The sequence below is a fragment of the Terrapene carolina genome, unplaced genomic scaffold (genome assembly GCF_002925995.2).
Source record: "Terrapene carolina triunguis isolate 2854851 unplaced genomic scaffold, T_m_triunguis-2.0 Scaffold89, whole genome shotgun sequence".
In the NCBI taxonomy this organism is placed as follows: Eukaryota; Metazoa; Chordata; order Testudines; family Emydidae; genus Terrapene; species Terrapene triunguis.
The window spans coordinates 19,053,283-19,070,723 of record NW_020664440.1 but is presented as its reverse complement, the minus strand read 5'-3'; the positions used below and the strand labels follow the sequence as shown (position 1 = coordinate 19,070,723).

General features: G+C 42.0%; 1 protein-coding gene across 2 annotated transcripts; it reads right to left on the bottom strand.

Annotated features, from left to right (window-relative positions):
- Positions 1–921: 921 nt before the first annotated feature.
- XPC (XPC complex subunit, DNA damage recognition and repair factor) lies at positions 922–16,558 on the bottom strand. Of its 2 annotated transcripts, XM_024207523.3 has the most exons (15): positions 16,354–16,558; positions 15,167–15,288; positions 13,454–13,577; positions 11,969–12,053; positions 10,304–10,461; positions 9,958–10,078; positions 8,232–8,321; positions 6,521–7,414; positions 5,862–6,022; positions 5,644–5,725; positions 5,014–5,148; positions 4,164–4,333; positions 3,674–3,767; positions 2,793–2,882; positions 922–1,344 (listed from the first exon to the last, which is right to left on the bottom strand). In XM_024207523.3, the coding sequence occupies exons 1-15, from the start codon at positions 16,533–16,535 to the stop codon at positions 1,132–1,134; spliced, it is 2,721 nt and encodes a 906-aa protein (XP_024063291.1). In that variant the 5' UTR covers positions 16,536–16,558; the 3' UTR covers positions 922–1,131. The 2 variants fall into 2 exon arrangements, with proteins under 2 accessions (XP_024063291.1, XP_024063293.1); XM_024207525.2 differs by lacking the exon at positions 8,232–8,321 and having other exon boundaries at positions 16,354–16,541.
- Positions 16,559–17,441: the final 883 nt, after the last annotated feature.

Sequence of the window (17,441 nt, the reverse complement as noted above, 5' to 3'; positions counted from 1 at the left end):
TTTAGAATACAAACCCAACACTGTGCTGCAGAGAAAGTGAAACTTGCTATAAACAATGGGTAAGTTTCAAAAGTGCCCAAGTACCACAGACTTTTACTTCTGGCAATGGTGCTCTTGCAAATTTTGCACCACACTAAACGTTCCTTGTCTGCTTTCATTGTCTAAGCTATGCCATATGCAGACAGTGAATAAACATTAAGGGTGACAAGTTAGTTATTTTAGTTTAATGATAAGGTGGTGACAATATAAAAAAATCTTTAAAAAATGCAACATGACAGTGTCCCAAATTATCTCAAGACTTTTCTCTCTAGAAAGGATTATGGAGGCAGGGAAAGTAAAATAAGTCAAAACTACGCTTAAGAAATCTCTGTCCTTTGCAAAACATGTAAATATGAGGGATCTGCCAGGCTCTGAGGTGCTACTTGATTCTTTACATTTCCTCCCTTGTGATGGACTACAAATGTGAATAAAAATCTATTGCACTGCTGATTTGAAACAATATGGGTTAACTACCTATAGCGATAATAGGCCAATAATAGAGTACACAGGGGACTCCTGAATAGCAGCTACACATGCTTCTGTTTGTCAGTAAACAAGACTTGGGGGAAGGAGATCGTGAAAGTGATGCAGAAATAGGTATACTGCAGGGGTGACAATACTTGTCAAAGGGGAAGAACAGCTGCAATGGGTCACTCTTCTCAGAAGGTATACGATAGCTACAAGTCTGTTCCTCAAAACTCCACAAATAAAAAGGTTACCCATGACTGCAAAAAGAAATGATAAATCCAGTTTCATATTTTTAGAGCTCTTAATGCTGGATCAGCGAGAGAGGCTTGAGATTACACTATGGAGAGAGTCCACCTCTGACCACCAGATATGCTTATACACTGGAGGGCTGAAAACACACACCGGCTGGTATGCTCCTGTTGTGATGTATTTTTATCTACTGCCACATCTGCTCTTTGCTCTAATTATATAATTATGACTCATTCAGTCTCAAGTAGACAGCTAGTAGAAAACATCAAACATTTTCTAGCTCTGAAATTATTTACAAGATGGTTTTAAAGAAACCAACCACCTTCGTCCTTGCATCGGGAAATTGAATGCAAAGAGTTTAGCACTCAGTTCTGGTCACAACTTCTCAAAGGGGAACAAGTGCGCTACTTCTCCTTTCTTTTCACGCTTGCTCTTTCTGCCTTTTTTCTCTTTTCTTTGTTCATCCACTTGCCGATTCTGAGGCCAAGAAACAACCACATCTTCGGCTGGAGTCTCTGAACTTGGCTCCCCTTCTTCATCAGAAGAAAATCCAGCTCCTTTCTCCATCATGGAGCCGGATGCCTCACTCTGGAAAAAATAAGCATGAATATTAGGGGCAGACATGCCAAACCCACAAAAAAACCCACAGAAATTGGGTTTGTTTTTGGCTTAATTGGCTTGTGAGTTGTTGTTGGCTAGTTTTTGGCTTGTAGCTTGTTTGGCTTGTAGCTTTTTTTTTTTTTTGATCGGCTCCTGGTAAGGAGCGGGAGAGTATCTGGGATGCAGGCCCACCACAGTCCCACACTGCACCCTGGGGGCGGGGAAATCTAGTCACAGAGTATTGGGGTTCTTAGGGATTGGCTTGTTTGGGCCTTGTTTTGAAATGGGATTAGCTTGATTTTTTGGCTTATTGTGAAAGTCTGGGTGCTTATTTACCACGTGAAGTTGGCAACTGTGGTTAGGTGGTGTTTTTTAAGGGTCCTTTTTTGTCATAATATAGTCTTATCACCATGAAACATGCTGCTGTAGTTAGCAGGAGTTATCTATAACAGACAAGCGGTACATTTTATGTAATTCTCTACACAAAGCAGTATCAGTCCATGTCTCATATGTGCAGCATTAATTCAAGTTCAGAAAGAATATTCACTAGTCAAGAGCCTGTAAGAATAAACCGGCTTTAAAATCTGACTTATCACCAAGCATGAGGAAAAACATATTTAAGGACAGAATCATTTCACTTCATAACCCAAACCAACACAGGTCACTTTGCTCCTCTGAAAACTACATGTGTGGTTTGGACTAAGAAATCCAAAATATGAAGTGGATGTCAGTCAGAAGAATAGGGCCATAATATAAAACCATGTTGCCTGGTTGCGGAGTGCTCATCTGATGTTAAATAGGGATGAGATTTCAACTGACATGATCGAGCTGAATTCTTGTTCAAAACCCAGTATGAGCTCCTATTCAAAGTTAGTGTGAGAAGAGGGGAAGAGAGCTTTGCGTGAAGAGATTTTGGAAGTTCTCTGATGTATCAATTGAAAATTTAAGATTTTGGGTATAAAGCAAGACACGGTCAAACGCTGCTAAAGATTACATGCGTCATCCATCAAATGACTAAGCATGTAGTGATCTTGACCACCAGTAGCTGTGTTGAAAGAGATGTAATTAGGCTGCATTAATAGAGAGGACAGCAATGGTGCTCAGTTAGCTTCATCTGCTATGAGAAGCCCAGAAGTGTTTTCACAGGCTGCAACTAACACATGGAAAGGCCAAAGGGAGCACTAGACAAATTACAATGTTAGATATATTTTAAAATGAATCGAGGAAGCATTTAGTTGGGCTTCTTGCCCCTCCCCACCTTTGACATTCAGAAGGGTCAAAGCCTGCTCACATTAATCATTTGAGCTGTCCCATGAGCAAGAAGAGATTGTAAGAAATGAGAAAGAAAAAAAATTGACTCAAGAATCCAGTGCAAATTCTACTGCTATCATTTTCCTTAGTCTTTACTAGTAGCAGATATACACACAGATTCTTACCTTTCTGCAGTAGCGTTGCTTCAGTCTCTCTCTTATGAGAAGTCCTTTTGCCAGCAATTTCCAGTTCCCCAGTGCTCTCTTCTCTCTTTTCTATGTGCAATTATTATTTCAAAAAAATAAATCCTTAAAGTCAGGAATTCTGATATATTCAGAACCATATAAACAGTCTTTGGTGTTTAAACAAAACAGAAAAATTCTGTATATTAATTTAAATGTATTGCATCACTCCCGAGCATTCACTATTAACCAATCATCATTATATTTTAAGAGGTATCTGTACAGGAATCATTGTATTTATTCCATCATATAACTTTATACCATTTTACTCACTATCAGCAGCCAGTATGGCTTTTTGCAATGTCACATCTCACAAGCCCAGCAGTGTCAGGATTGGCCAGTACTTATATAGGAAGCCCCAAAAGAACATGTCAATAGATGCTGCAGGATATGGGGCATTCATCTCTGAGTCAATACTGAATTGGGCACTTTTCTCAAAGTAAGTACTGAATCAATGCCCCACTAACCAGGACTGCTGGAGGGGCCGTCATTTGGATTAAATATAACACTGATGTCATGGCCATTTATAACTATTTTTGAATGAGCAGGGATGCTGGCCCTCGTTCCCTGGCAAATTCCAACTTGGATAATTATATTGTGCCTAAAATTTAGCCCAGGGTATGGACAGAGTAAAGTGCTTTGGGATCCAGCTGGACAAGTGGTTCTATTGAAATGTAAGATTATGACCACTACACATTTACATTGGCTCAGCTCTGTGTTTAATGCTTGCATAGCCCCCACGTTTGACTGTTACTTTAAATAACTAAGTGAAGGTAACTTATTGTTCAATATAAAAATAAAGACCCTGTGAAAATAATTCTCACCTCCTTTTCCCTCTTTTCTATCTCCGCCTGTTCATTCTTCCAGGCTGCGATGAGCACCTCTTTGTATTCTTCACAGACTATGTAGCCATCAGTACTGAAAAGGAGAATACATTCATCTATCAGTTTATGCACCCGCAAAACAGGCCAAGTGCTAGAGGAAGAAAGGAAGCCAGCCAATACATATTGATGCATCATAGACAGAAGACTACTGAGTATTGACAGAGAAAGCAGAGTATCTCACATGACGCATCTGCAAGGGTGGTTTCCCTACTCTTCCAGAGCAAGAGCAGGCTGCTAATGGAAATGAAAGGACAGGCTGTTGAGCTGAATTCTGTGATATCACGTGCCACAGCTTGCTCTGAGGTGTTCTGCCTCTACAGCAGCTGACAGTGAAAATGGCATGGGATAGCCCCTTAGCATGGAGCACCCACCATGCAGTTTACAAAATCCTCACAAATCAAACAAACCAGAAAGCAGGCACATCACATACACTGGGTGTGAGTAGCCACCGTGAAAATCAAATCCAGTGATGGCTTGAACACAGTCAATGTCCAGTTTCCGTGCCACTCTATGCAGGTTGGGAAGCTTTAGCTGCACACAGCCTATTGGTAACATACAGGGCAGGAAGAGATACACGTTTCCATATTCATTCCGGGGAACCTGTTTTTGAAAAATGAAAATAAAAAGTGAAGCTCATGCTCAGTCAGAAGATGAATGGAAATTTCTCCTCTTATTCAGAAATAGATACAAGTGTCTGCTTAGTTATCCTTATTCTGAATGTCAGATTAGCAACACTCTGGCAACAATTCTTTAATATTCAGGACACAAGCCATATTTTCAGGCATTGGCCTACACTTTGCAACTACACTGACAACCCTGGTTTATGGTTACCATCTGTGCTTCGTAACTAAGGGCTTGAAAATTAAAAATTAAAATTAATCCAGAATATGGTGGGGTGTGAATTTCAAGCAGATTAACGATTTCCAATTTTCTCCATAGGTGGATGCTCTTACACCAGAACAAGAGTGCCTTATTCCAAATTAACTTAATTCACTTCCGAAGTTCATCGAGAATAACTCCCCATGTTTGCAAGCCCTGAATTGCAGGCACAGAACTCCATAATTATTTCCAATCATAAAAATGGAGGCCTACTTAAGATGTGACTAAAATTTGGGCAGTTAACCAATATAATCTACAAATCCCAGAACTCTGGGATCCAGAAGCTGCAGACTGATCTACCTCTAACACATAAAGATGCTCTAGAAAAATAAAGCCTGTGCCTTCATTCCAGATTTTTGCATTCACCCCACACACACCACCCTCTCTTCCCTCCTGCCTACCCTTCCATCCACTGCCACAGGAGGCTGGTACTCCTCTGTCTGCCACAGGCCAAACAGCCCCAAATCGTCTTTCTCCCTGTTTGAAGGCTCTGCCAGTCGTGCTTTCCTTGCCTGGTTGGAAAATCCTTTCACCATCTGTGTAAACACAATGGCTGCATTTGTCACACTTTAGAAACAAACAGACACTAATCAGGGATCTCCGATTTTATTTGGGAGACCGAAAGAGAAGGGTATGGGAGGAAAGGAGCGCTCATTCTATAGCTTTGACATCTGTAACTTATAGCTTATGCTTGATGCACCTAGGCACGTTGTGAGCAAGTTGGGGCCAAATCCTCCAATTCAAGGAAGGATCCTGGAAGGCTCTGAACAGAATCTAACGAGTGCAGTTCTGCTAGGCGGAAGGCCTCCAAACAGGGATGGTCCCTGAGAGTGTGAAGAGCACATAGTGGAGTTCTGGTTAGAGCTGGCGCATGGCTGGCTGATGGATCCACAGCAGCAAGGCATCTCCCTGCAGCCTGGAGAGAAAGAATCCCGCCCCCCAGTGCAAATCTTGTCTGTGTAAAAGGTATAAAAGCAATGACTATTTATCCAGAGAGGGCAGTGCAATGACGTGATTCCAAGCTCCCTTACCTTATAGGGCACTTCCCCAATCCTCACCACTCGAGCTTGCTTCAGCCAGGTGTCCCGGGAGTGCAGTGTGTGCACACAGTCTCTAAAGAGGCCAGAACAAAAGCAACTGTCTACACTCTTTCAATGGATTGCAAAAATACACAGAACTGTCTTGCTGATGTTCAATCGATTTAGCTACCTATATAATTTTTACAATAGGACAAGCATGTATGTCTCACCTGGAATATACTGCCTCTCCTCTGCAGTATCCTAGGATAGCAGCACTCTCAGGATAGATGGCCTCATATTTCAGGATATGCCTCTTCAATGCATAAAGAGGGTGATTTTTGTACTCTCCAATGGCTGTCGGCAGCGGTTGGTCTTGAAGCTTAACTAGAAACTGCATGACCCATGCAAATAATAGTGAATTCAATGGTCTTTTGCACCAGCATTTTACAAAAAGAAGAAAGATTGTATTATAAACTTGATCCCAAAAAGAATCAGAAACCCATACAAAAGCAGGTAATCCAAATGACCAAAGGCATCCCTGGTGTATCTCCTTTGGTGTTGATGGAATTACACCACAGATGAACTTGGTCCAAAGTGTTTAACGACAAGGGCAATGCTGTTCTATGCGACAAATTACAAATGGGTCTGTCCTCTGCATTTGTTCTCTCCTAAACAGCCTCCTTTTTATTTTATTTCTTGTAACTAACATATATATGTTCCCCTTAGTGATCCCAGATTTAAAACACCCACATATGAATACAGCAAATATTCTGGCACCAAATCCCAGCATCCCTTCTCAGGGAAAATCTCCCAGGGAGTTTTGCCAGATTCAGGATGTCAGGATTTGGCTCTTGGTATGAAATGACCCGAATATCTGGTGTTCATTTACCTCCCTTTCTTCCTTCTTCTCTCTTTCCACAAAGGGGCTTCTATATGGTTCCATCGTGTCTTCCCACCACTGGGGATCCACACGACATTTCCTTGTCGAAGTCATCCATGCTGGGTCGTACCTTTGTGTTACGTCCTTTACGTGCCCGTTGCTGTCAATCCCCACAATATAGGAAACTGGCTTGGTGGCATATTTGAAACACATAGAGGGCTGGCCAACGATGCCACGAACGCAGTCCACACACACCCACCTGTCTTCCCGCTCAACAAAGATTTCCAACCACTGATCTGTGCCTGTCACTTTCACCACCTCCTGCTCCCCATCATCGTCACTAGATATGATTTTGTTCCTCTTCCTGGGTGTATTAGAAGAGCCTGGAGAAGCTGCTTTTGCCAGCAATTGCTCATTTCCATCTGAATTCTTGGGCCCCTTTGATTCCAGAGACCTGTTTTTCCTGCTGTTTTCAACCGCTAACCTTGCTTTATGGGGCCCCGATGATCTTTTCTGCTTCTTAGACACAGTTTCAAAATCCTCATCAGAGAAATGACTGTCCTCCTCCTCCGAAGCCTCAAACTCAGAATCACTGCCCTCATCACTTCCACTCTCCTCTTTGTAAGACACTTTCAAGGTCACTCTTCGTCGGCAATTGTTTCTGGGCCTGTGTGCTCCTTCCTCTTCCCCCAGGTTGCTTTCATCATCACTGGATTCCTTTTGTTCCTGGCAATCCTTGATCACCTTTGACTTACTTTTCCTTTTGGTTCCAGAGGTGTTTGATTCCTTGTCAGCTCCTTCACTCCCTGATAGAGTCTCCTGTTGCTTGGCTCCTTTGCAGGAGCTTTTTCTTGATGGAGCCTTAGGTTTTTTGGCAGAGTGCTTCTTGCAGGAGCTCTTGCCCTGAAAACAAAAGAGGCGATCTTGATTTTTCTAGAGTAAATAACTCCAACTTCTACTAACTGGGGTAGGTGGAAGCGGAACAAAGCTTTGTGAGTACAGTACACTGCTGTTAATATGCAGGTTTTAGGGAACCATAAGTCAAACAGCTGGGGAGGGCCATTTGTGAGCTTCAAGAGGCTGTACTCTGTGTTCCTAACCCCAGAGAAGAAAACACTGGCTAGATACACGGGCTGGCTGGCTTTAAAGGATCTGAGCTTCTTAATTAGTCTCCATCACAGATGTCAGAGATGGAAAAAACCTATTCAATCATTCAGTCCAACTCTAGTGTTTCATCCAGCCTAGTTTTAAAAGTCCCAAGCAACTTGGTCTCCAAAGAAAAGTGGTGGAAGACATTCTACAGCTTAAATCCTTGTCTCAATCGCACCAGTTCAACTTGAGGTGTGGCTTTAAACTGATTTAATTTATACTGGTGCAAAGGCTGTGTGGACACTCTTACTTCAGTTTAAACCTGGCTTATTTCTATTCATCTTAATTTGAATAGAAACATGTATAAGCTAAACTGAAATAAGACATTCAAACCAAAATAAGAGTGTCCACACAGCCTTTACTGTTAGCTAAATCAGTTTAACATCACACCTTAAGGTAAACCCTGGCAACTCTGCCCTAATACAACTCATTGTCAAAGATTTTTCTGATATTCAGCCTAATTTTTTCTTCTTCATTAACATCATGTGACTCCAAACGATCATCCTCTGGGCCAGAGTGTGGACCCCTAAAATAGTCAATTCCTTTCTTTCACAATCCCAATGAACCCTACCTTTCCCGCTGGCTCTTTCAGGGGAATGGGTCGCAGAGACAGCACAAGCCGGCACAGCAACTGTAACGCTCGTAGAATAAGTAAAAACATCTATTTAAGAAAAAAGAAAAGACTTGAGTTTGGGGGTGGAGGGTGGGGAGAGGGGGTTGGTTTTTTTAAGTATAAACAGCCAGCTTAAAACCACATTGGAGCCAGATTTTAACCCAAAAGTGAGTTTCATCCAGATCTTTCAATGTGTGCTGATAAAGATTCATTTCTGGTAATTACACTGAGCCCATTACCACAACGTCAATGTCTCACAATATATGTGTTTATACTCATGTTATAGATGGGGAACAGAGGCACAAAGAGGTTAAATAACTTGCCCAAGATTATAAAGGAAGTCTGTGGTGGAGCAGGGCCTTGCACCCTGTTCTCCCAGGTCCTAGTCTAGTGCTCCAAAACTGAACCGTTGTTCCTCATTCCTGAGGTAAACGGAGCTAAAGAAGACAGAGTGGCACCTCTTTCAAGGACGGATTGAGTAAATTATGTATGCTAACAAGATGTTACTCTACAGAAACATCTGCCATTCATGTGGACACTGCAATGGTAATTTAGTAACTGTAACCTAGTATCAGTGGTGACCCGCTGACTGTTTTGTTATGTGGGAGTTCAGCAGAAATGGGCAAGAACAGATAAATTCAAACCAGAAGCGTTCAAACTTAGGCATGGTTCACTTTGTCTGTGCTCCTCTCCCGCCAATGTATGCAAGCAGGATTCCTCAGTTCCTAGCTAGAGGTACTTCTACATCTCCAGCCACAGCGAAGACATTCTACAACTAGACCAAGGCTGCAGTTTCCCAGGTTTCCAAGGACCATGATGGACTTGTGGGCAGAATGCCTGCAAAATGGCAGTTCACGTGCTGCTCTCCCAAAGAATGGGAAACCTTCCCTCAATGTTCAGTTTTATACTCATGAATTATTTTTCTTTAACCAGCAACCCCTATGTGAACTGGAAAGACATGACTCTAGTTTGCCCCCCTACCCCAGTTCCAAAGTCACAGGCTGATTTATTGCCAGATGCCTTAAAAAACAGTTGTCAGTTAAAGCCTTCAGGCTGCTCTAAATCACACCTGGCTGCCTTGGCCTCAAGGGGTCATTCTGACTGCTGAGGATTGCCTCAATGCAGTGACACCTTGATCACAACTCTTTTTTCAGGTAAACCCCTTAAACCAGGGACCAAGAAGGGGCTGTGTGACCCCAGGAATCGCTTTACAAAAGAGGAATCCTTCGGGAGCTGGTTAATTTGTCTCTGTAGTTGCTTTGCACTGCCAGAGCAGACTCGGGGGTAATGATTTTGAACAAATGCACATACTTATCTGTGAAGCCACCAGCATCAGGACCAATTACACATTAACCCACTTGGATATTGCCTAGAACAGAGGGTCAAAATCACCAGGCCTTCAGTTGGGTACAGCTTAGAACCAGGGCCTAATCACAGCAGAACCCCAGTGGGTGCTTGTTCAGGTTATAAGGCACATATGTCATTCAAAGCACAGAGGCTACGTTCAAAACAGAAAAAAATAAAGAGAAAGCCGAGGCCCAGAGATGATCTATCAGTTTTCTTCAAATCCAGCCCCACCCCTTGAGCCTAACCTGCGACCTCTACAGCAGCAATACTGCCCCAGTGATCTGGCATCCAAACCCAGCAAGCAACCTCGGGAGCTTCCAGACTTCAAGTCACTCACATGGACCAACTCTTCATCATCTCTTGCAGCGTAGATGGCGAAGCGTCTCTCTAAAGTGGACTGCAGGCTCTCTCGATCATCAACAGAGAGTTCAGTGTTGATAGTGAAGGTTGCAACAAACCTTGAAGAATGACAAATTCACCTTAGTGTTCAGTTTAATGAATAACTTCTTCATAGTTCACCCCCCCTTAAAAAAAAAAGGGGGGGGGGCGGATTTTCCCCAAACTAGTATTTAACAAGATAAATCACTTGAGCTTGGGTGACTACACTCATCAACCTTGATCTCTCTCCTTGTGCTGCATCAAAAATTAACATGAGAGAGCTGGATTATAAGGGAGATTCTTACCATTTCACCAAGTTGGAGAGGTAGAGAAGGTCTACACGACCTGCAGGCACTTTAGTGAAGTGGGTGGGGATGATGGAAAGGCCAATAGCCTGAAGATCTGGCTGGTTGCAGACCCTGTTCCTATAGAAACCATTTGCTAGCAAACATAGTAGGTGAACCTGGAGGAGATAGAAAATAGGTTTTAAGATTGAAACAGCCAGTGTTTTTGGTACAGTTAATGACTTTACTCCTCCATCAACAGCCAGGGATAGGGCAAATACAAAGGCTCTTCAGCTAATACAACAAGCCATATTAATTCAGGTGCAACACCATTACAGTTAACATACCAGCATGAATCTGACCCGATAGCTATATGAGGAAGGAGATGCCAAGATTCTCAAAGGAGTTGTGGCCATGTAAGCCAGAGGAGAACGTGGCCTTTTGTGACTACAATTTCTGTAGCCTCCGTTGGAACAGCATAAATTCTGTCTTTCAAATGATCAGTTCTAAGATCTTTGTTTCAATTCCCTCTCCATGACACAATTATTAGGGAAGTGAAATAACGATAGCTAAAATAGGAGGAGCAGATTTTAAACTATACCTGAAATTAATGCAAAATGAAATGCCAGTTAAGTTCCCTTTTTGACAGCCATGCATCCATCTACCATCTGGAAACACTGATGAGCTTTGATTTAAACACTTCCCATCGTTTGTTTTCTAGGACTAGGCACAAAACAGATACAAAACCAACTTTGTGTCTTGTTCATTTGAAACAACTGTCATTGCTTCACCTGAGAGCAGAAGCAATATTCAGTTCCAAAGACAATTTCAATGTCAAAAGCTAGTCCTTATTTTAAATACTTTTCATTGTACTGGATTTCCCACCCTTTTCCCATAGCCAGTACGGAAACAGAAGCTGGAAGGAGATCCGCCAATAACAAAACAATGATAAAATCATGTACATATGCCTTCCTAATTTAACTCAATGTATCTAGGTACTTATCTGGCTACCTTCACCATACCTGTGCACTACACAATAATGAGTTTATTCTTGCAACACTCTAGTGAAGTAGGAAAGTCATATCCTTGGATCTAGGAATAGGGACCTGAGGCATAGAGGAAATCTGTGTCAAAACAGAAATTGAACCCAGATCTCCTGAGCCCCAGTGCCTTGAACACAAGGCCATCTTACCCTTCAGTGCTCCAGAGGAAGGTGATAAAGGCCCTGATCCTCAAAGGTATGCAAGTACTTAACTCCCATTGATGTAAATAGAAGTTAGGTGCCTACATACCTTTGAGGATCTGGATCAAAATCCCTTTGGTGCTCATCAGTATCGCCAGCCCCAAATGGGATGAACAGTTTAACTCCACGAATATGAGCAGGAATCACCCCAGTTCAGTAGCTAATCCTATATACACCACTGACATCTATTTTGTTCCTGAATTCCAGTAATGCAGATTGTCCAAGCGGCAGGGCATTCCAAATGATGGTCAGAGAGAAACCTGTATGTGAATTTGATTGGAACTTTGCTTTCCTTTTTCCTTTTAATTTCTAGGCATGTCCATGGATCATACAGATTAGAATTGGCTCCAAATGTCATTGTGCCTTTTCAATCACATACCACAACTGTTCTGAAGTCTTCATGATCTGTACCCTCTCTGCCATGTTGCTTCTGTGACCCTCACCTTATGCGTATCTTCATGAACCGCCTTGCTGAAGCGTTTCATCATTCTCCGGAGATAAGTCTCAAACTCGGCTTTCCTTTTCTCTCTGCAAAGTGTTATAAAATAAATGAATGCTGTAATGCCCTATGGACCTACCATTCCAGGTTTCTGACCAGGACTCTGAATAAATCAAAAAAAATGTGTCAGAGAACCAATTCCAGGTTTTACACGGAGACCCGTGCATGCTTTGGGAGAATTCAGTCAATTCTATGCAAACAGTCATGAGGTGCAGATGTGATTAAAAAACCGTGAGCTCTACCTACCTCACTACTGAAACTTAGTGCCTTAATTTAAAGAGCTGTCAGTGTAAGGGGGTACAGCAAACTAACAATAAAAAATACTTAGTACTTATTTAGCACTTTTCATTAACTAACTAACTACTCATTTCTCCCAATACCCATGTGAATTAGGAAAGAAAAATTCAGCATACAGGTAACAAGATTCTACCTGTAACTAGTATTCATAGATCTATAAGACCAGATGTAAATTCTTAGCCTGGCTACCCAAATTTGTGACAGGATCTAAGAGGGCTGTTCCTAACTGAATTTACTGACGGGGTACTACTATATTAAAAAAAAAATCTTATGGAAATGGGAAAAGACAAAGGAGATATATACCAGGGGTGGCCAACCTCTGGCTCCGGAGCCACGTGGCTCTTCAGAAGTTAATATGCGGCTCCTTGTATAGGCACTGACTCTGGGGCTGGAGCTACAGGCGCCAACTTTCCAATGTGCCGGGGGATGCTCATTGCTCAACCCCGGCTCTGCCACAGGTCCTGCCCTCACTCCACCCTTCCGGTACCCTCCCCGGAGTCTGCAGTGCCCTCGCTCCTCCCCCGCAGAGCCTCCTGCACACCACAGAACAGCTGATCGGAAGGTGCGGGGAGGGAGCGGGAGGCGCTGGGAGCTGCCAGTGGGTGGGAGGCGCTAGGAGCGGGAGTAAGTGATGGGGGGCTGCTGACGTATTACTGTGGCTCTTTGGCAATGTACATTTGTAAATTCTGGCTCCTTCTCAGGCTCAGGTTGGCCACCCCTGATATATACAGTTATAGTACTGTATAATTACATTACAACAGCCACAGATCTCAAACCGCTTTACAAAAGTATCCTTATCCCTATTTTACACATGGGGACACACAAAGGCACAGTAAAGTTAAGGGCTTGATTTTTCTAAGGTGCTGTGCACCCTGAGTTCCCATTGACTTCAGTTCAAGTTTTGGATGCTCAGCACATCTAAAGATCAGGGGACAGATCCTCAGATGGTCTAAATGGTCATAACTCCAGTGACTTCAAGTCACTGGAGCTATGACCATTTACTTACCCCAGCTGATGATAAAGTCATACAGCCAGACAGTGACCAGAGTTGGAACCTGAGAGGTCTCCCAACTCCTGCCCCTCCTGCTCTACCCACTGGCCTATGCTGCCTCCCCTGTATAACTGATCTTACCTTCTCTCTCTCTTCTTTGCCTGCTCTGGAGTTTCAATTTCTATCTCAACTGGTTTGCTGGGCAACATCAGTGCAGGAAGGGCAGCAGCTTCTCCTGACTTATCCAGGACAGGATCTTCGAGCTCTGGAAATGTAAAGTTAAAATTAATACCCATGGAATCAATGGCCCTGGGGAGTCTCTCCTCTCAAGTTCATCTGTTCAAACATAGCCAAAGTTAGACTGCCAAAAGTCGCTGCCATTTGGTGTCTTTTCAGTAACCTATGTTAAATGAGCGGATATTCTGTATCTAAGGTATTCATGGAATGCCAGTCGCTTTAGTATCAAGGTATTGACTCAGTCCAGTTTCTAGCAGACAGGTCTCCCTTTCACTACACTACCATCACAGTCACATCACTTTAGCAAAAAGTCGAAAGAACAAATAATTACTTCCGAAGTGGGTTGAGGAACATTGGTGGAGCAGCATAAGGGAAGCTTTGCATTGCTATGGGCCATGCTGCGTTCATTGTGGGGACAAAGCACTTGGGTTTCAGATCTGTCTCTATGGCACCTTACAGGAACACTACATGTAGACAGTTATTTGTAAAATAATCTTCATTAATATTTTTGTGGACTGGGTGCTCCACATTAGGTAGGAGCTGAGAATGCAGCCTTCTCTACAGCACTGCAGCCCTATTTAAAGTAACATGTTCTGGGACTCTACCATGTGTCCTGTGGTAGAGAGATATTATTACGTACGGTAACAATGTCAAAATTCTACCATAGCCTTGGTATTCTCGACTTCACCCTCTGGCTTTTGGAGCTCCTCTTCCCTTGCTGCCTTAGTCTTAGTGAAAGATTTAGCCTGAATGTATCAGTTCAAAAGGACTGGCAAGACTCAGGAGTGTTTTTAAGTAGGGAGTTCACTTCAGTAGGCATACATTTACAGCTACAATACAATTCTGGTCTTCACAGCCTGGTTTGATGGCCAACTAACTGGTATCTGACTGAATGACTTAACTTGCCCAGTCCCCATCTCTAGGAAATCACAGTCTGATTCTTCTGTTGGACTCATTCTAAGCTTCTCTCGGCATAAGGTGATATTTCATATTTACAAATAGTTCAGAGTGCCACATATTGGGTAGCAGCATTGCTACACATGTTAATAGGTATCAGGTGCATAAAGATGCAGAGCTGTTCTGCTCACAGACACTGGCAGCCAAACTAGGTGGGTCTTAGTAACACCAACTACCATACATAAAAGGGTCCCTACTGTCTTTCTGAGGCAGACTGAATGAGGGCCAAGACAGAGGTTCTGCAGGGAGCAATCCTAAACTCAGGGGCAAATTCTGCTAGGAACCTTGTGTTATTTAAGTAAGCAGTAAAGGAAATTCCAGAAAAGGGGTAAGGCTGCCCCTTTATCCACTGTTTGTGCATGAATAATATGAGGCTAAAATGCCACCTGCTGGTAAGTATATTGATTTTAGTTTGGACCCATCTTTAAACACCCATGAACACTGGGATGTTCAAAATCTTGATCTGTATATTAGATTAGATCCTTTATAAATATTTATATAAGAGATTCAATAAAAAAAATCTATAGCTGTAATAGTGACTGTAGAAACTATCTGAATCCAAGAGAGGTTGCACCAAAATCAAATAAATCATCACGGAGAACAGTATATGACAATATTTAGAGCAGAATAGTTGATAAGGCCACTGTAAAAGACTGTTACCTTCCACATCCTCCCACTCATCCTCACTTCCATCTCCATCATCATCATCTTCATCCATTTCTTTTTTAATAGTTGATTGTCTCTTCAAAGTCATCTCCTTCTGAGAGGGGCTCGGTAAAGCACTATAAAGATTACAAAAGACAACAAAAAAAGGCTTTAAGAGTTGCAGTGTGTAGTTTGCTAGTTTGTTTAAAAATTGGAGGAAAACAACATTAAAATAGAAAAACAAATACAATGTATCTGTATTAAAAATAACAGCTGCAAAGCCTTAAAATATTTGACAAGCAAAGCACAAATGCAAAGAATGTATCTGTACTTGTAAAGTAAAACATCTCTGCCATAAATAGAGGGAGAACAGTAAATATGGGGAAATATTCTTCCCAGTGCAGTATGTAATGTTAGGTCCCCATCTTGTAAGGATCTTCATGGAGATGGATACCTGCACCCTCAAAAGATCCCAGGGAAATCAACGGGGCTCTACATAGATGCAGAGGTTCTGTCTCCATATAACATTTTGCAGGATCATGGCCTTACTGAATTCATGCACTGAACTGTTAACCTTGCTGAAGCCTCATCAGTATAAAAAGAATAGGAATTAGAACGGTGTCTGTTTTGCTATTTTAGTAAATTTTGTTCAGGTTGGCCAGTGAAACAAGACTGATCAGTTTCACTTCCTGCTATTAGTCCATACAAAAGCTTCTATTGACATTTTTAAATACAAAATGTCATAGAATCATAGAAGTGTAGGACTGGAAGGGACCTCAATAGGTCATCTAGTCCAGTCCCCTGCACAGAAGGCAGGATTATTACTTCCTTTGTTGCAGTTTAAGCCCATTTCTTCTTGTCATAGGTTACATTCCTCCTCCCTACCCTCATTTAAAGACAAACAAACCTGAATTTTTGACCTAAATTACTTGACAACTTCCATATAAAATTACAATTATTTGCACTAAAACTTGGAAATGTCTCAAATATTAGCTTTCCACCCAAAATGAATTCCAACAGCCTGATCCTGCAAACAACCATGCACCTGAATAATTATGCTCAAGTGCATATTGGAACTATGAGGTTATAGTGTGAGTAAAGGAACCTGTGCGTATGTGCAAAATCAGGCTCTAACTAAACACATTTAACAGTGAATACAATATTGTTCCAGACTGTTATGCTGATGCTGTAGATTAACTTACCTGCACATTTCCCCTTTGTTACGATTCCCTTTGTTTTTTACATCTATGTTATTTTCCTCTTTCGCTACTGATTTTGCTCCTTTTTGCCTTGAAGATCTACCTGGTAGGCTATGAACTTCAGTGTCACAATCTCCTTTCTTCTTCTTATTTCTACCAGAAACTTTTGAGAGATTCTTCTTCATACTGGGCTTTTCCTCTTCAAAATCATCTGCAATGGATCAGAGGGGAAAAATACATGTCAAAGAGTGAAATCCTAGCTCCACAGAACTCAGTCAATAATAATAAAACTCCCAACAACTTCAAGGGAGCCAGCATATCACTCACAGGCTGCAGGGAAAAATGAAGGCTTAAAATGAACATACTGCCTATGAGAATATTTTCATAACAAATGTGAAGTGTTTTCCAAAAAGTACATTTGAAGCAAAACCCCCATCAGGGAAATTTGGCAGCCCAAAATACACAAGATAGACAATACCTACCCTCACCTTTGATGGTGGATGAAAAACAAATATTGTAATCACCTATTGCAAAAGGCTTTTTTCCCCAGACAAGTGGAATTTAGCAAGACTGATTTAAAGCACCTCTTTTCTGAAGATTCTCCCGTAACAATAGCAAGACGCTTTCCTCATCACACCTGGGTGAAACCACTGTGCCCACTGTGATGGGTGCATTATACACAAATGAGATTGGATTGATGGGCACAATCCCCTCATGCAATGTGCCAGGTTTTCCTCCTTTTTTAGAATATGGCATGGTTCCACAGAATTTATTTTATTTGGTATCCAGTATATAGGAATAGTTATTTCATATCTATAAGTGGTTTCCAAATCCACTCTATGTAAGGAAAAAAATGCCAGTTACCTAATCCCTTATGGGTTATTCCATGTTCCAGGGAGGCTGCTGGTGTCCAAGTGACATACACACTGTTCCTGAAAACACTCACATATACAAGTTACTCTACTCATGCATGTAGCCCCTTTGAAGTCAATGCATGAGTAATAGGGCTATTTGCATGAAGGCACTTACGTGCTTAACTGTTTGCAGGATCAGGCCCACAGATCAATGTATTCTGGGTCAGTATAGCAGAG